General features: G+C 44.9%; 1 protein-coding gene across 2 annotated transcripts in view; it reads left to right on the plus strand.

Moving 5' to 3' along the window:
- The first annotated feature begins 652 nt into the window (after positions 1-652).
- Positions 653-26,134, plus strand: part of STIM1 (stromal interaction molecule 1) — a 187,518-nt gene continuing 162,036 nt past the window's right edge. The window contains exon 1 of one of the 2 annotated variants that reach the window (XM_039252033.1): positions 653-1,427. In XM_039252033.1, the coding sequence (XP_039107964.1) occupies positions 1,289-1,427 (139 nt within the window). In that variant the 5' untranslated portion in view covers positions 653-1,288. The remainder of the gene's footprint in view (positions 1,428-26,134) is intronic. The other variant, XM_039252034.1, reaches the window with a different exon arrangement.

The following is a 26,134-nucleotide window of genomic DNA, read 5'->3' on the forward strand; positions in this document are numbered from 1 at the left end:
CCTCCCAGGAGCAGCACCCAGATTTGTCCGCCAGGGGCCGCTGCGCTCGGGTGACTAAGCGCGCAGGTTCCTAAACGGCAGAGAGGAGGAAGCTGATTGGCTGCGCGGTGCGGCGGGCGGGCGGAGCCTGAAAGCCGGACCGGGGTGGGGGGCTGGGAGCGTGCCCCTGGCCCAACCGGGCCAGGCCGTTGTCGCTTTACGAATCCCGGGACTGCAATCGTTGTGCTGGGGGCCTCTGTCCAACCCTGCTCTAGAGCTGAGGCGACTGGAGCAGCAGGAGATCCGGAGATCCGGAGATCCCGGCAGGGCAGTTACTGCCGCCGTCGCCGCAGGCCTGGGTTACCTGAGCAACTGCGTGTCGGTGGCCCGCCAGCCCAACCGCGGGCGGTTAGAGCGGGAGAGACTCCCGTGAGGGAAGGGGAGGTCGGGACCCTACGCTTGGTGCGGAAGGCGTGTCCTGAAAGACTAGTGTGGGCCGGGGGCCGGGGGCGCCCGCCGAGGGCTGGGGGTACCCGCCAGCAGCCTCCAACAGGTTATTCCGGGATAAGCCGGGCGCTGGGGCGGGCCGAGCTTCGCTGGGGGCCGGGCGGCGCGGGGCGGGCCTGCAGGAGAGCACGCCCCCGCCCGCCCCAGGCCCGCCCCGCGCCGCCCGCCAGCCAGCCGGGGAGCCGCTGTCCCGGGCCTGGCCAGTGCGCGTTCGCCTGCTGAACCTGGGCACCGCCGGCCGCCTGGGCACGGGACTGAGCGGGGGCGCTGACCTCGGCCTAGGAGGCCTGGGATCCCGGAGCCGCCAGCGCCCGCGGGGACCTGCGAGTTGCACGCCCTCTCCCAGCCTGTGCTGCTCGCGGCTACTCGGCGGGGCGAGGCCAGGTGCCCCCCTCTTCCCCTTCCTTCCCTCCCTCCCCCACTCCGGTGCCCGCGGGAGATCCCGCCCGTCCGCCCCCCTCCCGCAGAGGTGTAGTCCGCTGCGGTGCTGACAGCGGCCCCGCAGCCACCCTGTCCAAACTCTCCGGAAGCGGCCGGAGCAGACCCGGCGCTCAGGCCGCCGCAGCTCCCGCGGACCAACTGTTGGACCGGAGGCACCCGCCCTCCTCCCGCGCCCAAACTTGGAGCACTTGACCTTTGGCTGTCGGAGGAGGCAAGCCGGCGGGTGGCTGGACAGCTGCGGCGCCTCGAGGGCATCTTGCCTGGGGTTCCAGGACTGTCGGCTACACTTCTGGGCTCCTGGCTTTGCCTCTGGGATCCCGAGGTGTCCATATCAGGCGCATGTTGACTGAGACCTAGAGTCATGGATGTGTGCGCCCGTGTTGCCCTGTGGCTCCTCTGGGGGCTCCTCCTGCATCACGGCCAGAGCCTCAGCCATAGCCACAGCGAGAAGAGTACAGGAACCGGCTCAGGGGCTAGTTCTGAGGAGTCCACTGCAGCAGGTAAGGCCTTGCCACGGCTGGACTGGGCTTGGGGGCGTTGACTCAGAACCGAGATGCCTGAGTGGGCAAGTTGAACCTTAGGTTTCTACATAGGCTGTTGATGGAGGACCCACACATGGCCCTGCCTGTTCTCAGCAGCCCAAGGAGTTCTTTCTGTTTAGGAGCCATGGCTAATGTTTCTGTCTCTGATGAACCACTTTCCTCTTCCCTCCCCAGGATGTCTTTAGTCCGCAACCAGAAGAGGTTGGCCTTTGGGGCACCTTGGCCTTTCAGATCAGGTCCCCTTCTCAGGACTACTCTTCAGGAAGAATGGCTTGGGCAGATGATACATCTGTTGCTCTTGGCCAGTTTCAGCACTTGGCAGCACAGGGAAGGTTGAGGCTACTTGGGTTGGGCAGGGAAAGTCAGGGCTGGGCCAGCTCTATTGCCCTATAGCTTGGTGTTGAGGTGTGTCTTTCTGTTTCAATAAGCTGGGAAGCTTAGTCCCTCCCTTCCCTTAGGTAATCTGCTGTCTTTTAGCTATCCCATTTGAAATATCAGCGTAGTTCCTTAGAATCCTACTTACCACTAGGGAGTTAAATGCCCCCCTTTTTTTTTTTTAAATCAAAGGTGTGGTTTAATTTCTGGGACCACTTGTTGATTTACTCTGTTTCTTCTGACTGATCAGAGTAGGAATTCTATGACATGTTTGATCTGTTTTTCCTTATGCAAATCACGGACACTTGTCAGATATCAGGAGCTCTGGTGATCTGTTGCAGAAGGAAAGAATACTTTTGTAAAATTCAGTTGTTTTACACGAGGCTTAGAAGGAATTCAGTTTTCTTTTCCTATTCCTCTCACTCTGTGATTGTGATCTATCCAAAGCAGTGGGCTGCAGTGTGGGGAACGTTTATAGCTGAGTTCTTGATGAGGGTAGGCAAGCTTAAATGGGGAGACTACTCAGTGGATACCCATTGATACAAGGAGGAAAAGGAAACATAGGTCATGGTGGCTGGGAAGTTTCATGGATGGATACAGATGCTGGCTTTGGTGGTAGACTCTTTCTCGGAAAATTCCCCTTTTTAACTTCTTTGATTACAGGTGAGTGTGATTCCAAATATCTGAAGGGCTGGGTTCCAGTTGAGGTGGGGATTGCCCTATGTACAAGCATAGCACTTAGGCTGTTATTTTGAAGATAGGTCCTTCTTGCATATTAATCCTCTTTTTCCACATGGCATCTCCTTGGCCCCTGAAAGGTAGCTCAAAGCTTGGTTTTCTTTGGGTTGTGAAGGGAAAGACTAGTAGGCAGATGTAGATCAGACTGGAGCATCTCTGCTGTTTCAGTGACATTCCTGTTTATAACCGATAAAGTGTCTTTTCTCACCCTAAAATGTGAGTGCCTGGCATAAAATGAGTATTTTGAGGAGGGAGGTGTTTTATATCCTAGACACAGACTAAAGGGATACAGTTTTGAATTTTAGGCATTAGCTTACTATCAAGTTGTGTGTGTGTGTGTGTATGTATGTGTGTGTGTGCATACCTAAGGTAAGAGGCATTCTAGCATCCCTCAGAACCACCCCATGACTTGAGCTTAGGGGGACAGCCCTCTTTACAACATATCTTAGAGGACTAGCTATGCTGATTATATCACATAGGTCTCTTGTTTGGTCTTTGATTCCTCTCAGTTCACAAATTAGATTCTGTTGGTGTGCCTGGGCGGCTCAGTCGGCTGGGTGTCTGACTCTGGATTTTGGCTTGGGTCATGATCCTGTGGTTCATGGGTTCGAGCCCTGTATTGGACTCTGCACTGATGGCACAGAACATGCTTAGGATTCTATTTCTCCCTCTCTTTCTGCCCCTCTCTCTCTCAAAAATAAATAAACATTAGGGGTGCCTGGGTGGCTCAGTCACTTAAGCATCTGACTTCAGCTCAGGTCATGGTCTTATTGTTCTTGGGATAGAGCCCCACACTGGGCTTTGTGCTGATGGTATGGAGCCTGTCTGGGATTTTCTCTCTCTCTCCTCTTTGCCCTTCCCTCACTTGCTATCTCTCTGTCTCAAAATAAATAAATAAACTTAAAAATATAAATAAACATATATTTATTTAATATTTCTTATTTTTTTGAGAGCGAGAGAGAGAGAGAGCAAGCAGGGGAGGCGCAGAGAGAGAGAGAGAGACATAGAATTGGAAGCAGTCTCCAGGCTCTGAGCTGTCAACACAGAGCCTGATGCAGGGCTTGAACCTACAGACTGTGAGATCCTGACCTGAGCTGAAGTCGGCTGTTCAACTGACTGAGCCACCCAGGCGCCCCTATAAATAAACATTTAAAAAAAAGAAATTCATTTCTGTTGTCACAGTAATACTGAATCCCAAGGAGGGAAGTCTCAGGGAGATACCCTAGGTGCTGGACATGGTTATAGTTTGTGGGAGTCTGGGGACCCCAGCACTATTGTTCTAGGAGATTGCCCCCTTGGGCCTGGCCTGTCTGGGACCCATTTTTTGCAAAGAGGTGGCTTATGGACTGGACTCTACTAGATGATTTGAGGAGAAGCTTTCTATGCAGCCAGACACTCTCTTAGCTTTTCCAGTCCCGTGTATTCTTAGCACACAGTTTTACTTGTCTGTCAACTTGCCATTTCTCTAATCAGGTTCAGCATACCCAGTCAATTTATTTTTTATTTTAGTTTATTCTTATTTATTTTTTAGAATGTTTATTTTGATGGAGGGAGAGAGAGAGAGAGAGGGAGAGAGAGGGAGAGAGAGAATGAATGAATAGGGGAGGGTTAGAGAGAAAGGGAGAGAGAGAATCACAGGCAGGCTCTGCAATGTCAATGCAGAGCCTGATGCAGGGCTCCATCTTACAAACCTTGAGATCATGACCTGAGTCAAAATCAAGAGTCAGATGCTTAATTTACTGAGCCACCTAGGCACCCCAAAATTTATATATATATGTGTGTGTATATATATATATGTATATATATATATATATACATACATACATACATACATACATATTTAAGGTTTTAAAATTTTTTAAGTAATCTATACACCCAGTGTGGGATTTGAACCTAAGACTCCAAGATCAAGGGACACATGTCTACTGACTGAGCCAGCCTTGTGTCCCTTGTTCTCTACAGTTTATGTCTTACAATTACACTATTTTCCCTGTAAAGGTCTCATAATCGCCACTAGAATGCATGGCAGGTGGTATTATCCCCTTTTTTATAGGTGAAGAAACTGGTCTTGTGCAGTCTTACAGGCAGGTCTTAGATTTCTTCCATCTTCTCTGGCACTGCCTTGTTAAAGGAGTGCTAGGCAGGGCCAAGAGAAGGTCACTTTCTTCCTGGTGAATTATTTAGGCAGGCCCTGGTGACTGTAGCTGAGATCCGGATATTCTGCAGGGACCAGAGAATTGGATTTTCTCTTGTTGGGTGTGTATGTTTATCTGAAAGCCCTGTTCCTGCAGTGAAGGCAGATGCTCTGCTATGAGGCTCTCTCATTGCACAGTAGGGAGGCCATCCCTGTCACCTTTTGGCTCTATGATGCCTGCACCCCCAGGTGTGCTAAGTCATTTTCTCAGTAAGGATCTGTGACTCGGAGTGCTACCCTGGGGACTGCTTTTCTGAAGCTCGCCTGGAACTGATGCTTGGAACTTGCCATACACTCTGGGCTCATTGCTTCCAGAAACTCAAAATGTTTTCTGTAGAATGTTTGTGGGGGATCCCAGGTGAGTCAGGTTGTGATTGCCAGTGTTGGAGATACTGAGGGCCTCTGATCAGTAACTGTGGTGTGACTCATTATAGCCAAAACAGGGCCTTGGAGGATAGGCATCTAGGCAGTTTGCGGACTGCAGGCTGACTTCTCAATCAACCCCTGATGGTAGTGGGAAGCCAGAACCCTGCCTGCCCACCCAGCTAGTTGCTGCTGCCTCTGAGGCTATAAATGGCCTGGCCATCTTGGTGGCTAATTTTAGCTGAGGGTAGCTCCCGGAACTGGACTGGGGCCAAGAGCAGGTGGGTGGGGCTTGGCTGAGGCTAATATTGGGGCTAAGAGAGGGTCACATCGATCCTGGGGCAGATAGGACATCATCTGCATCCACACCTCAGCTTTGACTGTCACCCCTTAGCTAGGTTAATTTATTCAGCAAACCTCAAACAGTGCCAGGTCGTGCGCTATTTATTCAACAAATGTTTGAGTGTCTTTTCTGGGCCACATACTATGTTTGGTGGTGGGAATTTAAGGATGAACAAAACAGACATGTTCCCTGCCCTTAAGGAGTTTACAGTCTAGTAGGGAAATAGGAAATAAATACATAAATAAATATATTATCGCGTGCTGGGTGCCGTGAGAGAAAGCATGAGCAGAGTGCTGTTTGGAGAATAGGAGGACAGAGGTCCAGCTGAAGTAGCAACTCAGTGCCTAGTAAGACATTAATAACAGCAGCAATAATAGCAACTAGCGTTTGTTAGTGCTTAATGTGTGGCAGGCATTATTCTAAACACTTTATTTCATTTATTTCTTAGAATCATCTGGTGTGCTAAGTATTAGCCCTGTTTTATATTTGAGGAAATGGAATCATAGAAAGAGGTTAAGTAACTTGCCCACAGTTATATAGCAAGTAGGGAGTAGAGCCGGAATTTGAATCCAGACAGCCTGACTCTTCTCCCGGCCTTTACCTCAGCCCTTAGGTTATACACTCTCTTACAACTTGTGAAAAACTCTGTGATAGAGGTGTTGTATACACACACAAAAGACTGTGGGAAGCCCAGAGGAGCAAGTGACTAACAGTGCCTGGGAGAGCTGGGGGAGGCATTTCAGTTTCCCCCATAATTTTTTCTCAGATCTTGGGAGATAAAAAGTGGTTGCCTAATTCAGAAGTTAAGAGGTGGAAACATCAGTTAGATCAGCCCACTTATTTTTACAAACAAGGAAACCAGCATCCAGAGAAGCATCAAATAGAAGTTCCACAGTGGGTTACTGGTAGAACTAGATGAAGACAGTCAAGTCAAGGACCCTGACTTAACTCAATCCACAAGCCCATAATGAATGCTTACTGGTTGCTTGGCACTATGGAAGAGACAGGGCTACCAAAGAAGTCTAAGTCTGGGGTTAGGGGTGGGAATATATATTTAGAGAATATTAAATGTAGCATAAAGCACAAGCTTAGTGAAACATAAATCCAGGCAGTGTAGACAGTGTAGGCTAAGGATTAAGAGATCTGTGTGTGTGTTGGGCTAGGCTGAGGTGACTGGTGAGGGCTTCCTGGAAGGAAGAGTTGGTTAGAGGCAGAAGGGAACCAGGAGGAAGTGGTGGTCTTGACCTGGGGAAGGCTGGAGGAAAGGGGACATTGTAGATGCCTGGGTCACCAGTGGGAACACATGGAGTCTCACTGTTTGGCAGCTGGCTGAACAATAACTGGGCAGAGTTGCTTCATACTTGGCCAGTTACCTCGCATGAAGGCCTGTAGACAGAAGATTGCAGTCAGACGTAATCTAGCAGCAGATCTAAGAACTACCGTAATTTTGAAGTAATGATGAGTGTAAATAATATTTTGAGATGTCTATAGCAGTGTAATGTAATGTGAAAGTGTCTTGTCATTTCTTTTGGTGACAAAATCATAGGTCCTGTTAGTAAAACCATGGTTGGTTGCCCATAATAGATAATTGAAAGAAATGTTAACTTTCATTAAAAGGATACTGGAAATAAAGATGTAATTTCTTTCCCATCCAAATTCACAGGCCCCTCTGAATTCTATCCATGGGCTACTTAGGAATGTGGGGCCCTCATGTTAAGAACCCCTGTTCTCTGGCAAGGAAGGGATGTGGTCTTGTTGAGTGGAATGGTTTCTTAGGGCTCCGCAGGACTTGGATTTGAGCACCAAGGGGCCCCCCGTTTCCTGCTGAGTAACTTTGAGATATGTTGCTCAATGACTTCATGGGCATGCTGTGGTACATTTCCCTTTGTGGGAAACGATACTCCAGGAAACCCAGCAGCTCTGGCTGTTAGACTTCTAGGGAGAGAGACTCCAAACTGGGCTTCCAACAGAACTTTTCTCTCCCTCCCTTCCTTCCTTCTTTTCTTTTTTTCTCCTTCCCTCCCCCCGCCCCCTTCTGTTACTGCTGATAAACAAAAAAAGAAAAAAAAAAAAGAAATATTTGGTGGTGCCTAGGATACTCAGTTGAGTATCCAACTTCAGCTCAGGTCAGGGTCTTGTGGTTCATGGGTTCAAGCCCCGTGTCTGGCTCTGTGCTGACAGCTGGAAGCCTGGAGACTGTCTCCCCTCCCTCTCCTCGCCCCTCCCCGACTTGAGCTCTGTTTCTCTCTCTCTCTCAAAAATAAACATTAAAAAATATGAACTATTTAAGATATATAACAAACTATAAAGAATGATACATTGCATACCATGTGCCCAGGACACAGTTTAAGAAATAAAATAATAGTAATACAGAGCTTTCTTTATTACTCCGAGGACACTTTGTGGACACTTTGTCTAAATTTCTAATGTAGCACAGAACACACTGTAAATATGTTTGCTCTCTCCCAAGTGTATGCTCTGTGGAAGAAGAAAGGAGGGGTTGTCCTTTATTCATCTCTGTTTTTATTGTGCCTGCCGAAAGCCTCTTTTTTTTTTAATTTATTTTTATTTTTATTATTTTTTTAAATGTTCTATTTTTTTTGAGAGAGAGACAGATTGTGAGCAGGAAGGGGCAGAGGGACAGGGAGACAGAATCCGAAGCAGGCTCCAGACTCTGAGCTGTCAGCACAGACAGCCTGATGCGGAGCTCGAACCCGCGAACCATGAGATCATGTGCTGAGCTGAAGTCAGACACTCAACTGACTGAACCACCCAGGTGCTCCTACCTAAAACGTCTTTTAAAGTTTGTTGGAAAAGCTTTGAATGGTTCATATTTTCTCTCTTCCTTTCAAACTATCACATTCTGAGTTATTCCTCAACCCTTGGGGGTGCTGCTCATCCAGGATACTTGATATTTTCATCCATGCTCAGAACTGTTCATTCCTTTATAATCTATTTTATTTTATCCTCAACTTTGGAAGTAGGTAGGACTATTTTTATTATTATGCCCTTTTAAAAGGTGACAAATTTATAGCTGAGAAATTTGTGTTCTTGGTCCCATATAGTTCTGACAGGATCAGAACTGTAACTCTGGGGATCCATGTTTAAGCCTTTGCGTTTTTTTGTTTGCTTTTGTTTTTTTAAATTATTTTTTATTTAAAAACATTTAACATTTATTCATTTTTGAGAGACACAGAGTGAGCAGGGGAAGGGTCAGAGGGAGAGGGAGACAGAGACTCTGAAGCAGGCACCGGGCTCTGAGCTGTCAGCACAGAGCCTGATGGGGGCTCGAACTCACAGACCGTGAGATCATGACCTAAGCTGAAGTCGCACACTTAACCAACTGAGCCATCCACAGACCTCCCCCTGCCTTTTTAAAAAAAAATCAGAACATATGACCTGTTGATGTGTGCCTTACTGATCTGGCTCCCAGAGCCCTTTTAGCTTCAGCGGTCTGGTGATAGCTGTGTCAACAAGGATGTTTGAACAGTCTAGTCATATATCACAAAGTGCTGCTGCAGAGGCTGGTGGAGTCTACAATCTTAAGAACCATGCTATACTCTTGGCGTTATCTGTGTATCTGCTTGCCTTCCTCAGTGTACCATAAACTCCTTGGGAGTTAGGACAGCAAATTCCTAGCACTAGGCTTGGCGTGTAGTATAATTTGTATGTTACAAAGTTTGTGGAACTAAACTGAATGGGATTTGTTTTCTGGTTCTGATTCTCCTGTAGTTTACTAAGCTGGTTAGAAGTTGAAAAAAGTTTCCTTGGAAAGGGTTATCTAACATTGAAGAAGTAAGCTTCACTTATTTAGAAAGTTCACTATTTTAGAATTGCTCATTTCTTTGCTAGGAAAAATCATCTAGATCAGTTTGGGTCCAATAATAGCCTCACTTCACCTGGAAGAACTTTGTGTAGGATTTTTAAAGACACCAGACTCTTATCATTGCCGTCCTTAGCAAGAGAATGCAGTTAAGAGTAACTGGGAAACTGTCTTAATTCCACAAGGTCCCACGTGGAGTGGGGAGGAGAGGATTGGGGATGAGTGGGTAGGGCTGGATAGAAGCCTAGATGTAGAGTGAGACGATTGTCTCAGCTTTGCAGAAGAGTCTGAGTTGGCCACAGCCATCAGACATAAATATCTGGACTTAGGGGGACTTTAGAATTCTAGCTCCTTTCCTTGCTAGCTGTGGATCTAGTGGAGGGTAGTTTGCCTCATCTCTTTCAGCCTTAGTTTGTTTTATCTGTAGAAAGAGAACAAATAACCTTAGTGAACAGATTTGTAGTGAGGATCAAATGAGATAATGCCTATAGTGAAAGGGCTTCATAAACTCTAAAGTACTATGTAAGTAGGGATAGTTGGGTACTGAAAAGCCTCAGTTAGAATCTAAGTGTCGACCCATGGTGTCCCCTCTCTAAGGGTAGTTGCTTCTCTGAACCTGCTAGAGATCCATTGTTTAACCTGAGGTTTACCCATCAAACATGTATAGGCTCAGAGTGTGGCCAAACTAGGCTTTTATTCAGGGTTTACTCTAGGCTGAAGGGAAGCTGTTGATAAACTCTGGGTACTGGTATTTGACTTTATTTCCGGCCCATACCCCCTTCCTTTTATTGGGTGTAACCACTTCTCCCGCTGCACCTGCAGACTTGAAATGGCTGGCCAGATGGGCCCAGTCCCCACCTGTAATGGTGCATAACAGATTATCCCCAAACTTAGAGGCTTAAAATAGTAAACATTTATTATCTCATGGTTTCTGTGGGTTAGGAATGTGGGTATCATTTAGCTGGGTGCCTCTGGCTCAAGGTCTCTCATGAGGTTGCATCAAGCTGTTGGGCTAGGGCTGGTGGCTCATTTTGGGGGGAGAGCATTTGCAAGTTAATTTATGTGTTTGTTGGCAGACTTTGGTCCCTTGCCACAGGAACCTCTCCATTGAGCTGCTTCATGACATAGCAGTTGGCTTCCTCCAGGACAAGTGATCCAAAAGGGAGTGCCCAAGATGGAAAAGACATTTTTTTTTATTGCCTAATCTTGCAATTGATGTGTCACAACTTCTGCCATATTCTGTTTTTTTTTTTTTTAATATTTTATTTATTTTTGAGAGAGAGAGACAGCGTGAACAGGGGAAGGTCAGAAAGAGAGGGAGACACAGAATCTGAAACAGGCTCCAGGCTCTGAGCTGGCTCTCAGCACAGAGCCCGTTGTGGGACTCAAACCCATGAACTGTGAGATCATGACCTGAGATGAAGTCAGACGCTTAACGGACTAAGCCACCTAGGCGTCCCACTTCTGTCATATTCTATTTGTTAGAAACAAGTCAGTAATTCTATCCCATACTCCAGGTGAAGGGCCTGCACAAGGGCAAGGATACCAGAAGGGTGGGATCACTGGTGGCCATCTTAGAGGATGCCTGTGGTATCACCCTAGGGCCATGATCTTGGGAACAATGCCTTCTGGGTGCTATGCCGTCTTAGCTTTTCTTCGACTTCCTTTTCTTGCCTCCTAGAGTTTTGTGTCTCTCTGTACTCCCTTTAGTATTATGTCCTCTTGGTTCATGCATGACTTCATTGCTTTGACATGTAGAGTTGGCATGCCCCCTCCCTCTGTATTCCTCTTATGTCTTAGGCCCAATCCTGAAGTAGCTTTTTATCCTAGGTTCTAGCCCTACCTCCCACCTCCTCATTTGGTATCTTCAGTTCTGAAACCCATTTTACAACTACTGACCTTCGAGTCTTTATTGCCCCAGTTTGGCCTTGGAGAGTTGGACTTACAAGTGGCATTGAATTGAGGCTTACACAATTACAGATGAAAAACTCACTCTGACCTTTTAGGACATTGGTGTTAGGTGCTAGGATTTAACATCCTACTATGTCAAAGCTGAAGGGCTTTTAAGGACTATCTTTCCCAAACTCCTCATTTTACATATGAGAGGAATAAACTTGCCCAAGGTCTTAGCCAAGGCTAGAATCTAATTATGTCTGATTCTCATTCACATGCTGTTTCTACTCTGTTGTGGAGCCTGTCTCCACTATTGCAGCCAGTTTGGATGTTAGAGGACCGAGACCTTTACAGAGGAAAACAAGAAAGTGGTTCACAGTGTTATATTTTGTTCACAGAAATTGGACTGGGCAGAATTGGGAGTATACAAAGTCAATGTCAAGCACTGCTTCTGAGGAGTTTCCCCATATAGCTAGAGAGCTTTCATATAAGGCACAGAAAAGGGAGCCCAGCAATATCTGTGGCCTATGGTGTGGCCTATGCATTCTGTACTACTTCCTTGGCATCTCAGTTCAGAGCAAGGAGAGATCTCTGTCTCTTGGGATGTACAGAGCAGGCTCCCTGAAGGGGGAACATCGGAGCACTATACTGCATGTCTCACCATTGTTTGGCCCAGCTGCTTGCATTATATATGGACTTGGGGCCTCCACAGCCCGGGTAAATGTACCTAAAACTTTGTGGGGTTACTTGTGGCCACCAGGAAAGGGTCAAGGGGAAGCTCTTTGGGCACTGAGAATTTGACAAAGTCTTGCCTATGTTGGCACAGCTTGCTGGGGCAAGTAGACTTGCATAGAGATGGGTATGGCCCTGTAATGTTTGTCAGACTGTAGCAGATTTATTTCATGAGAGGCCATGCAAATAAGAACCTCAAATGAGCCATCCACGCTGTACTTTTGTTTTCTGCTGGGGAGCTTGGCATAGAGATGGTGCAGGCGCTAAAGACCCTCTGTGGGTGGTAGTTTCCTTCCTGACCCAGGGTTCTGGTCCCAGAACATTTTGCCTACTTTACCTTCCTCTGTTCCTTTCTCTGTCTCTTGGCCCAGCCACACTTTTTGCTTTATCCTGGTCTGCAGAACAAACCTTATAGTGCTTCTCTATTGCTTTTCCTTATGTCGTTGTACTCTCTTCTCAGACTGCCGCCCCCTCTCCTCCTTTCTTCCTGCCTAACCTCTCAGTCCGCTATGAAGTGTTCCCTGACTTCAGTGCTAGCCGTGAGTTCCCTCTCATCTCTGATCAAACTCTGGTAGCACCTGCTATCTGTAGTACTCTGTGCCCTTCACACCCTGCTCATGGCTCTTAAAGCAAGAGATAGCCTGATGTGGAATCAAGAGCACCGGGCACTGGCTTAAGTCCTTACTGGCTGTATGACCCAAACTACAGTTTCCTCACTTGAGAAATGAAGTTAAAAGGAGTTAATTTATATGAAAGGGTTATATAGATTTTAAAGCCATTTTTTTCCTGTTTTTTATTATTTTGGTTTTTTTTGATTTGCTTATTTTCCTCTCTCTTGAGGACAAGAGCCATCTATGTCTGTTTTGTTGACCATAGTCCTTAGTATCTATCACCATGCTGGTCAGAGAGTATGTGCCCAATAGATATTTGTTGAATAAATGAATGGATAACAATGAGTTGATCCTTGGGTTGAGTAAGCATGAAGGGAGAATGCTGAGTAAATTGACATCAGTTTCTGTGACAAGCTAGACAAGAGTGCTCTGAGATGAGGACTGGAATTCACATGGTGGGTTTTCTGAGGGATTCTGTGAGCGTTATTTCTTTGCTGACTAGTACTTTATCCCTATTTATTAAGCACCTATTTATGGGTGCTTCCCTATTTATGAAGCTCTGCTCAATAACAACTATTAGTTACACTGGGAGATGGTTTGGCCCTTGACTGTGGCTAGCAGTTTTTGTTTGTCACGGCAGTGGCTACCCTGAGCAGCTGGCTGTGGTGGGAGTGCATATGGGCTGTGCTCAGACAGGGCCAACATGAGACCTGTGGACAAAGCTTCCTTGGGCCCTGCTGTCCCTGTCTTTGGCTCCATGGTCTACACGGTTTTACGTCAGGTCAAACTTGAGGCAGCCACGTGAACAGAATAAACTTTAAGTGCTTTTCTTAGCCTGGCTTGTGGAATGAGGAGGGAGACTTCTTTCCTGCTGGGCTTGTTGTAACAGCAGGGAGGTAGGCTAGTCTGGTGAAGATGACTGGCTTTATAAGTGTTATCTCTTGATTCTGGAACTCCCTGGGCCTCCGAGAACTCCAGCCTGAGCAGACATCACACCAGCTTTCCTTCAGGGCATTGGGGAAGGGCCTCTAAGGAGACTTGGTGGAGGAGGCAGAGATGTAAGAGACAGCTGTGCTGCCAGCATGGCCCAGTGAGGACGCATCTGTCTCTTGCCTCTGTTAGCCACATACACTGAGCTTCTGGCTGCCTTGTGTGGAGTTCTGGCCTAGGTAATGACCAGAAATTTCACTGGCAGGCAGGCAGGCAGGCAGGCAGGCAGGCAGGCTTCCAAATCTCATATGCTTCTGATTCTCTCCAGGGTGATTTGGTAGCTCTGCTCCTGTTCGGCCTCTCTGGGTTATCTCAGGCCTCTCAGGAAGCTCTCAGAACTCTCATCACTGTAGTGGATGTTAGAACAAATGTGTCCATGTTTGCCAGGTTCCCAGAGCCAGCATCTAAAATGTAGTGGCCAGGGAGACGGGTGCCATTCAGGTAGAATACATACACAGGTTAGAAAGCAGTCCTTTTGTGTGTGTGTGTGTGTGTGTGTGTGTGTGTGTGCGCGCGCGCGCATGTGTGTTGCTGGGTAGCCAAGCTCGTGGAGGTTTGTTTCAAGTAACTTTTGCTGACAAGGGCAAAGTTCACTGGAACTCATACTTCATATCACTAAGGAGATAAATATGTAATTAAGACAACTCAAATAACTTCAATGATAAGAATAATGATAGCTACTATTCACTGAGCACCTGTCGTGTTTTAGGCTCTGGGCTGGGTGCTTTACATCTGCACAAGAACACTTAAAGGTGAATATTTTCTCATTTTGTAGATGGGGAGACTGTAACTCTGAGAATTTAAGTGATTTTCCCAAGGTTATTAAGCCAGAATTTGAATTAGGTTTATCTGACCCAAAGGCCAAGGATGGCCTAAAACTATTTTAGTTTTAATAACTGGTGGGGAGGGGAAAAAGCAGCTATATGTATTGAGTTAAAAAGGTGCATTTGGATTTACGAATGCACAATCCCAGTATGGTTAGTGGCATGTTTGTTCTGTCATCTAAGTGCCCTGGAAGAAACGGGATTAGGAATTTAGGGGTGAGGAAGGGAATGAGAGGGTATATTTCACTTATAAATCCTGAATGGGAATATTGCCCTGGTGAAGTATACAGCTACAGAGTGGTGTGTATTCAGTCTGTATCTTCCAAAACTAGGATTATGGTTGAGCTCTTCTGGCTATAAGCTTTGGGACAGAGTCTGTGTGTTTGGAGTGTTCTTTACTTCTTCAAGCAACATTTAACATGTATGTCATATGTTAAATGACAGGTCCTGCCAGTAGAAGTACTGTGTATAATAGGGGCATTAAGGTGTGCACTGATATTTTCCTTTATTATAATAAGAGCTCCTATTTATTGAGTACCTACTCTGTAGTAGGACTGGGCTATATGCTTTCACATACAGGATCTTCTTTAATCCTCATGATGGGTCTCCCATTTTATAGTTTATTGTGCAAGGTAATCCAGGGTCAGTGCCCTATGAATGATACTGATGGTCCTTTTGGAAAGTGAGATCAGGGAAGCTTTATGGAAGAGGGAGCAGCTTAGTGGCTCTTCTGGTACTTTAGGCAGAAATGTAAGGTAGGTTGAGGCAAGCATTCCATGTGTAAAGGCATGGAGTGGAAAAAAGTAGGGTTTTTAACAAAAAAAATTTTTTTTAAGAGAGGGAGAGAGAGGACGTGAGTGAGCAAGGCCAGAGAGAGAATCCCAGGAGGGGCAGAAAAAGAGAGGGGAGCAGGGCTTACCTAAAGCAGAGCTTGGTGGGACTCAGACTTAAAACTATGAGATCATGACCAGAGCCGAAGTCAGATGCTTAACGACTGAGCCACCCAGGTGCACTAGAAAAAAAGTAGTCTTTAGGGGACATTATTTAGTCCATATTGGCTGGAGAGTAGCATCTATGAAGGAGAGTACTATAAAATAAGGCATAAGATACTGAGGAAAGATGAGAGAAGGCCTCAATGCCAGGCTAAAAAATTTAGATTTCATGTTGTAGTCAATAAGTTGTTCTTGCAGGTTTTGATCAAGGGAGAGACATGACCTGAGTTTTGCTTTAGGATGACTAATTTCACAGTGTATATACAATGTACTGGTGGGGGTGAGGTTGGAGGCAGGGAGCCCAGATAGAGGAGACTTTGCAGTTGTTCATGAGAAGAGATTAGGGTCTTCATTGTGGGTGTAGAATCAATAGAACTAGGGGTAGGGAGGGAAGGAAAGAGAAAAGCCAAAGGTATGCCCATATTTTGAGTGTGGGTAATGAGCTGGTGGTGCCATTAACAAAAACGTATGGCAGTCATAAGGAGGGTTAGTGTTAGGGGGTGATGAATGACGGGGGTAGTTGACTCTATTTCAAGTGCTGGGCAAGGGGCTATGCTTTACAGTTCTCCAGAACCAAAGACTTCTTTTCTTCTACACACTTGTTTCGGAACTCTCCATTTTATAGATGAGCTTTCTGGTGCCTAAAGAAATAAAGTGATTTGCCTAAGGTTATACAGTGACTCCTTGGTGGATTCCAAGTCTGAGAATCTAGGTTTCTTGTTTTTTAGCTATTAAGCATCCTAACATAGCTGGGCTTTCAATGTAGAAAAACCAGAGCATCTTGGAGATAGAAATATCAGGGTTGAACTCCAGGCTTTGCCATTTTCTGTTTATAAAATCTTGACAAGTTTCCCTTTTCCTTCTGAGCCTTAGTTTCCAGATTTGTGGAAAAAAAAAAAAAAGGAGTATTATTCTCTACCTTATGGAGGCTATGGAAGATAAGGTACTTTGTAAAACTTAAGTGATGTGTGAGGATACTATTCCAGGATTATGGCTTGCGGTGGAGCCAATATATATAGTGAGTATTTTGGCCAAATAAGAGCAGACTTAAAGTTACAGTTTTTCATGGAAGTTCTTCTTTCACTTTAGGCTGTCCTAGAATGCTCACCTCTATTTGGGGCTTTCTGGCCTGGGAACATGCCAAGTTTTGCATAGTCCCATATCTCCACTGTCCTAGTGGGAAATACAATTACTGAAGGAACACTAAGTGATCACATTCTATCAGCTCTTCTTGGCCTGAGAGAAGATGAGTATGACCCGCTTTGCCCCAGGGTCTTCTGCCAACCTTCTGCTGGCTTAAGGTGTTGGAGCAGAGTGATAGCTGAATTTTAGGCTATGCTTTGGGAGAGCCTCCTGCTAGACCAGGGTAAGCCCTGGGAACAGAGGTACTAGGGTGTAGCTGCTGGTCAAAGCTAGTGCTTGGATTCCTCTTGTGGTCATCTCTTTGGTTTAGTACGTGTGTTCCCAAGTTCTCTTGAGAAGGAGGAGAAGGCTGCTTGTGTATTGTCAGGTAGCAGGTCAGTGGTTATGAAGCTTTCTGTCATGGAAGTGGGCCTGAAACTGGCCACCTTGTCTGATGTCTTGTCACACACCTTCTGACAGAGTGGGAACACAAGAGTTTCTGATTAATAAAATGGCTGCTTCTTGTTTTATAGCTTTGTCTTAAAGCATTTTCTTTTCACTTACTTCCTTTGAACCTATATTTCTTTTTCTTTCCTCTTTCTACCTTGGTTCTCTTGAGTCTTCACTGTTTTCTTTATGGAATATGTAGTTTAAAAAAAAAAAAAAAAAGGAACACCAGGGGCACCAGGTGGCTCAGCTGGTTGAGCATCTGACTCTTAATTTTGGCTCAGGTCATGATCTCACAGTTTGTGGGTTTGAGCCCCATGTTGTGCTCAGCACTGTCAGCTTGGGATTCTCTCTCTGTCTGCCCCCACCCCCCAAATAAATAAATACAACTTAAAAAGAACACTAGAATAGGAATTAAGTAGTCATAGTTAATGTGGGTTGTATACTCTAGGCCTCTGTTTCCCCATACCAAGTATTTTGGGGTTAATAGACCCTAACTCACACAGCTGATGCAAAATAGTGTGACAAGTTCTTATGAAATAACGTGACAAGTATTCAGTCTTACACAAATGTGAGTAATTTATTATTAGTTTTCCTTTGAATTGTCTGGTCATCTGTATAATTCCCTGGTTCATCCTGTCTCCTTAGTACCCTATGTCCCCTAGGTTCTCACTTTTCCTTATAGCCTTGCCTTTTCACTCTCAGTGACAACAGGAAAACTTGTAAGGGAGAGAGCCTGAGCCTTTGGGAAATGTAAAGTTTGCTGGCTTTTGAGTGTAACATCTTGTCATTAACTTGAAATTTACCCATTCATGCCTCAGTTTTCATATTTGCCTCCTGGTTTACCATGTAGCTCAATTCTTTTGAGTCTGGATGTCATTTCCATTTTGGAGATTCTCCCTTTAAAACACGAGCATTACTGGGGTGAGGTTACCCCAGAACCGAGAATCAAAACTAGCCCTTGCTAGTGTTTTGGGTGTGGATAAGCTAGGGTATAGCCACTGGGAGAATGAGTCACAGTAGGACACTGGGGTGGAGGAGTGGAGCCTGGCAAGGCAAGGCTTAGTTTACTGATGCTGAAAGGGTATCAGGGCGTCAGGGCATACTTGATACAGCCTCTCTCATAGCTGTATCCCTCTTCCTGAGCTGAGTGAGTGCCTATACTTTCAGCCAGGAGTTAGAGCTTGGTGAGGCCTGATTCCCCCAAGAATTCAGGGCTGAAAATTAGGGCACTTGAGCAGATCTAATTCGCTGAACTGTGTGAAGGGCAGAGGCTTTCCCTGGGGGCTCCTTTTAATCTCCTGTGGTTATAGACTTTTAAGATTGGACTAATTAAAATGTTGGCAGCTGGACTCACATTACTTTCCTTGCACTAGGTCCTGCTCCAGCCTCCTGTAGTACCAGAAGTTGGCACAGGGCTGTCTTTGTGGGGAGCTGAGGAGTGGGTTTCCATTTCCTCATCTAACTAGATGCACAACGATGTGGTATTTGTCCTGAATGGGTTGCCTCATGTCTCGGGGTGAAGAGAGATATAGGCTGAGACCTGGATCCGGATATGCCTGGATTTGTTACTCTCTAGACTCCTGAGATACCCTTTCAGGTTGACACTCTATTCTATTAACTGCCAAAGGACTTTGCTCTTTTAGCTGGAAAGTAATTTTCATTGCCTTCGTGCATCCCCCCCCGATGTGTGTTCCTGTTCTAACCAGGAAAAGGGAGAAGGAAAGGATATTTATTCATTGACACCATGCGCCAGGTTGGAGCTAGTGTTTTACACAGCTGTCTTTTGAAATGTGTATCATGCCCATTTTACACATGAAGAAATACTTATGAAAGGAAAATAATCTGCCGGATTGTCATTATACCCTGTAAGCAATTGAACCAGAATTCAAATCCAAGTCTCTCCTAAAGCCACTTGTTACTGTCCTAAAGTAGCACAAATGATTTTATTCCCTCCTAAACTTCCATGCTGAACTGATTTCCTACATGCAGAAAGACTTCTTCAGTGTCTGTAGTTACAATTATTTTCTTGACCTGCATTTGCAGAGCCCTCTGCCCGACTCTCTAATTTGGCTAATATTCATGAGGCATGGATACACACACACACACACACGCACGCACGCACGCACCCTACCCATTTGACTACTACCACTTCTGCAAGGGGTAGTACTCAGGATGTGTTTGTTAAAGAACTGAATGAAATTATAGCGTTAGAATTTTAGGCATCATGACAGACTGGTAAAGGAAAGGGTTTTGGGCAGTCTTGGCTAGATCTCTGAAAAGAGGCAAGCCTGAGTCTTCTTGATTTGTGTGGAGTGTGCTATGTTATACCAGAGGCAGCAGTGCCTTTTAGGTAGGATGCCTTTTGGGTTCCCGGAGGGCAGGCATCTGTTCCCTTCGGTCATTTTCTTTGGTATCTGGCTTAAGAGTTTGTTTCTTTCTTGTAGTTTCCTTGTAATTAATAAAGTTAGAACAGTTTTACCTGGAGTAAATGGAATGACAAAGCCCTCAGCCTGGCCTCGGTTACTGGAATATACCTGTTGATTGTGGGACGGGTGGGAGTAAGGGATGGAGATATGGGGCTGGGTTATTTTTGCAAAGAACATACTCAGTTATTAACCTGCATTTGAGGCTTATACTTTCTGCAACCTTTACCTAATGGTATGTGTCACTTCAGAGGCTAAAGTCTTTCCTGAAGTAGGCAAGCCTGTAAAGGCATTTTCATAAGTTGAATTATGTTTCTAATTTGAAAAAATTATGAAAGTATTTTCAGGGCTTTTTCTATACATATAGCACATACACTTAGTGTTTCACGTGAAAAGTTCTTTTGGGGATAAATGGAAAATTAGAATATAACAAAATACAGTTAAAATACCTTTAATGGGAAAATAACAAGATATTAATAACAATCAAAAAAATACCATGTTAGGATGAAACGCAGTGGTTTTGTTTATCTGTTCTGTTTTGATACTATGGGAAACCTGAAATAGCTTATTCAAACAGAATGGTCTAGATAGCGACATGACACCCTTTTGGTTTCTCCAGTGTTGAGAATAGATTATGAGATGTTCTTGGTAAAGGGGAGGAGAACACACTTGGGACCAGGGAGAACTGTGCTTTAACTCATCGACAGTACTCGATTTTGTTTAAGGTCCCAAGAAACTAGTAACTAAACTTTCTGATGTCTGTTTGCATGCGAGATGGGAATAATATGTAATTTGTTCAAGTTTATGAGGATTAAATAAGATAATGTACACAAGTGTTTTGTAAACTCTGAAGTCCTACTCATGTCAACTCATTGCCAGTACTACAAGGAAGCCTTTCATTTAAGATACAGATTGCCATAGATGTGAAGAAGGATGCAGAACTGATGAATAAATAACAATGCTGTTTGGGCAGCCTCTGAGAGAAATTCTTGTGAGGTGAGGGCAAGGACCACATTCATTCCTTTAATATGTACCTGTTGAGTCCTGCCTGGTAGAGGAGAAAGAAATACAGAGATCTGTTATCTGCTTATTAGAAGTGTGGTGTGCTAAATATGGAGGCAGCTTTGTTCAGGAATGAGATCTCTATAAAGACAGAGGTTGTTGCCTGTCTTATACACTGCTGTATATTCACCCAAGACTAGTGCATGGCACATAGTAAGCTCTCAATAAATAATTGTCGAAAGAAAAGTTAAGTTTTGGAATCAGGCAGACTAGGTTCATATTTAGACTCTGCCCTTTACCAGCCCCTTTCCTGAGCAACTTGCCTAATCTTTCTGGTGCTCAGTTTCTTCATTTATAAAATGGGACAAAGATTAGCTATCATACAGGATTATTGGATTAAAAGCATTTAAAAATTTGGGGCCCATGGGTGGTTCAGTCGTTAAAGCATTGACTCTTGACTTCAGCTCATGTCATCATCTCATGGTTTGTGAGTTTGAGCCCTACATCTGGCTTTGTGCTAACAGCACAGAGCCTGCTTGGGATTCTCTCTCTCCCTCTCTCTCCCCCTGCTCTTGCTCTCTCTGTCTGTCTCTCTCTCTCTCAAAAAAAAATTACAAAAATAAAAAAATAGAAAAGGTAACAACTTTTGTATAAATCCTAGTAAGCGCTCTATGGTAGATGATTTTCCCTTTCATTTTCCTTTCTTGATTTACAAAGCATGATGGAAGCACAGAGGCAAAGGCACATCTTCTTGGGGAAGCATAGCCAGTGGCTTCAGAGGTTTGGTGTGATCATGTCTTCCTAATGCATAAGATTAGAATTACTGGTATATTTCTTTACAAAAGGAATTCCCTGGGATTGAGCAAGGATGTTGGAATTAATATGCTTTGCTTCTCTGCATTTCCCGTGGTCTTGCTGGCTCTTGTCTTTCAAGGCAAGTTAACTTTGGCGCTGCAGGTTTGTGTAGAGGTCGTTTCCAGAAAAAGCAGCTTCCAGTGGGGAGTCTGGACTCACCTGATTTGGATTAGGCTCTTATAGCCAGCCGTCACCCACCTCCACCATGCCCCGCCTTGATAATTGTTAGTTATAGCTTTGAAAATGTGTACTCAGCTTGACTTCTGCTCTGGATCAGTTGTAAATTCTCCCAGGACTTGGAGCAGAACATGTTTGCTTGGGCTAATCAGGTATTTATGAGTTGACCTTTACTAGTGAAAACCTAATTTTTTCTTCATGCCTGAGTGACTCCAGCAGGCTGAGGGCCTTGTTCTGAGACATTCCCGGAACCTTTGGAAGTTGCCACAGGTTTGCCTGCCCTTGTCGTATGTGCACAATGCTCATGGGATCTATCTGCCCCTGGATAAGGGTGCCCAGCACGCTCTCTTTTATCTTACGGTTTTAAGACACAGGAAATAGAACTCTCCTGTTTTTTTTTTTAATGGTTTTTTTTTTTTTTTAAATTTATTTCTAGGAGAGAGAGAGACAGCGCAAGCAGGGGAGGGTCAGAGAGAGAGGGAGACACAGAATCTGAAGCAGGCTCTAGGCTCCAAGCCGGCAGTCAGCACAGAGCCTGACGTGGGGCTCGAACCCACAAACCGCAAGATCATGACCTAAGCGAAAGTCGGACGCTTAACCGACTAAGCCACCCAGGCGCCCCACCACTGTTTTTTATCATCATTTTAGATTTCAGAACTTTCTCTTCTGGTTTAGTTTCTTGGGAGGAATTGTCAGGCCATCAGGTAAAATGGGCTTCTTGCTTGCTAATTGGAGCCACTTGACAAGAAGTCGGTAAAGAACATCTTCCCTGATGGGAGTGGTCAGACACTGGGTAAGTTAGTTTGGCGGCTCAATGAGCCTTCTGACTTCAAGAGTCAGCATGTGTCTTAGCTATGTCCTCAGTGCCCTCCTTCTGGAACTGAGCATTGTCACAACGGAGATCTCAAATGTGGGCCTGGGAAAAGGGAAAGGGAGGAGGGCTAAGGAAAGGAGATAAGAGAAGAAAAGGGAACTTTGCTGAGCTGTTGTCTCCTGCTAGGTGCTTTAGATCAGTTATTTCCTTTAATCTTCACAACAAGCTTGAGAAGTTTACTGATGAGGGAAACTGAAGCCCAGAGAGGTTAAGCAACTTTTCCCAAGGTCACAGTGGTAGTAAATGATAAATGGTAATAGTTATCATGTTGTATGTTGGGAAGGCACATACCAAGTTTCTTTCTTTAATGTGCTTTATAGAGTTTAGTACTCACCACCATCCTATGAAAGATTATTATTTCTGTATTGCAAATGAGGAAAATGGGAATTAGCGAGCTTTGGTGATTTCATAAACGTCACTGATCTAGCAATAGCAGTACAGGGATTTAATCCAGATTCCTGTGATTATAAAGCATGTTCCTTGATGTTCATGTCACTGCAGACAGAAGAGCTAGGGTTCCAGTGCCGAGTCATGAGAGCAAGGTTCCTGTCTATCTCTCCTGGTATCCCCATAACCTATGATAGTGCCTACCACATTGTTAGTGCTCAGTAAGTGTTTGCTATGAAATCCAGCCCTGCTCACTCCTGTTGCTCCCTGTAGCCAGTTGCATCCTGCCCTTGGCTTGTCTTCTCTCCACAATCTGGCCTTACCTGACTACCCACTGTGTCCTTTCTGCCCTCCCAACACACAGCAACTGATCTAGCACTGCTGCTGTCTCACTGCCTCACTCCCTTTGCGCTGGCTATTCACTCCCTTTGCCATGGCTACACATTTATTCCACCATCATCCTTCAGTCCTGTCTGTTCTTTTCTTTTTTTTTTTTTAATATTTTTATTTATTTCTAGGAGAGAGAGAGAGAGACAGCATGAGCAGGGGAGGGTCAGAGAGAGAGGGAGACACAGACTCTGAAATAGGCTCCAGGCTCTGAGCTGGCAGTCAGCACAGAGCCCGACGCGGGGCTCGAACCCACGAACTGCGAGATCATGACCTAAGCGAAAGTCGGACGCTTAACCGACTAAGCCACCCAGGCGCCCCAATGTCTGTTCTTTTCTATACAATTTCTCTGAAGAATCCCAGAGACTTCCCCTTTTGAGACTATAATCTTCCAGGTCTGTATCGTATAATTAGACACCTAATTATCTACTGTTACACCTTCGATTGTTTCATGGACATTAATCTTCTCTCCAGCCAGCTAGTGGTTATCATATCATCATGACCCTGCAGTTGGTTTGTGCTCTGCACTTTACAAAGCACTCTTCTGTTCAAGATCTGTCTTTTTGCGCTCATCACACCAGAGCAAACCTGTGAGATGTGATGGTAGAGGATTATTATTTCTGTACTATAGTAGAAAAAATAAATGCAAAGAAGGCAGGCAGCTTCTCAAGGTCATATAACTAATTAGGGGCAGAACTGAGACTAGGTCTCAGTACTGATTTCTGCTTTGTGTTTTGTTTGCCATGAAGCCCACAGTAGTTTTTTCCCCTGGCATTTCCTGGAACCCTACCTTCAAGCCCATCTAAGGCACAACATCTACATTTGGGTTTTCAGGAGTCTTCCTTGGTGACCTGGGGGATGATGGAGTAGCCCAGATAGCAATCTCAGGTGCTTCTCAGAGGTGTTAGTACTCTGGGTTGCTACTGCTTGAGAGAGGTCCTGATTTGTGGCTGCCAGAATTAATGTTAAACTGAGAAGCCCTGGTTTATTTTGAGAGGTCAGAACATTCTCTCATAGACATCCAAGAAATAGGGCAGGATGTGTGATGCTAGACAGTTTCATGTTGTGGCAATGGCATGAGCTTTGGGAGCAGGCAGACTAGAGTTTAAAATCTGGCTTTGCTGTTGTTTATTAGCTTCATAGCCCTGGAGAAATTAATCTGTATGAGTCTTATGGCTATTGTGAGAATAGCCCTTAATGGCCCTTAATGGTACCACATAATGGTACCATTGGCTATTCATCTTTTTTTTTTAATTGAGGTGAAATTCACGTAACAAAAAATTAACTGTACATATCTACAACTCAGTGGCATTTAGCACATTCACAATGGTGTGTAACCAACATCTCTGTCTAGTTCCAAACCATATTTATACCCCAGAGGGATCCCATACTTATGAAGCTGTGCTTTATATAATTGCTCTCCTTCACCTGGTGGCCACCAATCTGCATTCTGTCTGTACGGATTTACCTAGTCTTGATATTTCATATGAATGGAATCATGATAAATGTTACCTTTTGTGTCTGGCTTCTTTTGCTTAGCATAATATTCCAGAAGTTCATGTGTGTTACAGCATGTAGCATGTAGAATGAAGCAGTACTCCATTCCTTTTTATGGGTAGCTAAGATTCCATTGTATGTATATACCAGAGTTTGTTTATTTACTCATCTCTCGATGGACACTTAGCTGTTTCTGTCTTTTTTAAACAATTTTTTAAATGTTTATTAATTTTTGAGAAAGAGAGCATGAGTGGGGGTGGGGCAGAGAGAGAGGGAGACACAAAATCCAAAGCAGGCTTCAGACTCTGAGCTGTCAGCACAGAGCCCGATGTAGGGCTCGAACCCACGAACTGTGAGATCATGACCTGAGCCAGTCAGACACTTAACTGACTGAGCCACCCAGGTGCCCCGATTGGCTGTTTCTGTCTTTTGGCTGTTGTCAGTAGTGCTGCTGTGAACATGTGTGTACATGTAGTTGTTTAAGTGCCGGTTTTCTATTCTTTGAGGTATATACTAGGAGTAGAATTACTGGGTCATATGGTAATTCCATGTTTAAGTTTTTGAGGAACTACCAAACTGTTTTCCAAAGTAGCTGCCCTGTTACATTCCCTCCAGCAATATGCCAGGGGTCCAATTTCTCCACATTCTAACATTTGTTATTTTATTTTATTTTTTTTTATTATAGCCATCCAAGTGGGTGTCAAGTGGTATCTTATTGGGTTTTTGTTTTTTTTTTTTCTTATTGGGGTTTTGATTTGCATTTGTCCAATGACTAATGATGTTGTCTTTTTCTCCGCTTCTTGGCCATTTGTATGTCATATTTGGAGAAATGTCTATTCAAGTTCTTTGTCTATTTTTTAATTGGGTTTTGTCTTTGGTTGAATTATATAATGGCTAATTTTATGTGGGCTGGACTAAGGAATGCCCAGATAGCTGATGAAACATTATTTCTGGGTGTGCCTGTGAGGATGTCTTCAGAAGAGATTGTAGATCAGTAGACTGAGTGAGAACCATTCTCACCAATACCACTGGGTACCATCCAGTCTTCTGAGGGCCCGAATAGAACAAAAAGAGGAGGACGGTAAACTTGTTCTCATTGCTGGAGCTGAGATAGCCATCTTCTCCCACTTTTGTACATCAGAGCTCTTTGTTCTCAGACTCTTAGACTTGGGCTAGGACTTATACCATCACCCTGCCATTCTGCCCAGGCCTCTGGACTTGGTCTGAATGACACCAGCAGCTTTCCTGATTCACTGCAGATGGCACATTGTGGGACTTTTTGGCCTCCATAACCATGTGAGTCAATTCCTATAATAAATTTCCTCTGGTATATATGTATTTACATATATGTGTCTCTCTCTCGCTCTTTCTCTCTGTATACATATCCTTTTGGTTATGTTTCTCTGGAAAACCCTAATACAGATTATAAGAGTTCTTGATATATTCTGAACACTGGACATTCATTTTTTAAAAAACAGTTCTTTTGGGGACACCTGGGTGGCTCAGTCAGTTAAGCATCTGACTTCGACTCAGGTCATGATCTCACAGTCTCACAGATCTCACAGCCCCGTGTTGGGCTCAGTGCTGACATTTCAGAGCCTGGAGCCTGCTTC

This window comes from Hyaena hyaena, unplaced genomic scaffold (assembly GCF_003009895.1).
Source record: "Hyaena hyaena isolate Hyena2069 unplaced genomic scaffold, ASM300989v1 scaffold_406, whole genome shotgun sequence".
NCBI classification, from domain to species: domain Eukaryota; kingdom Metazoa; phylum Chordata; class Mammalia; order Carnivora; family Hyaenidae; genus Hyaena; species Hyaena hyaena.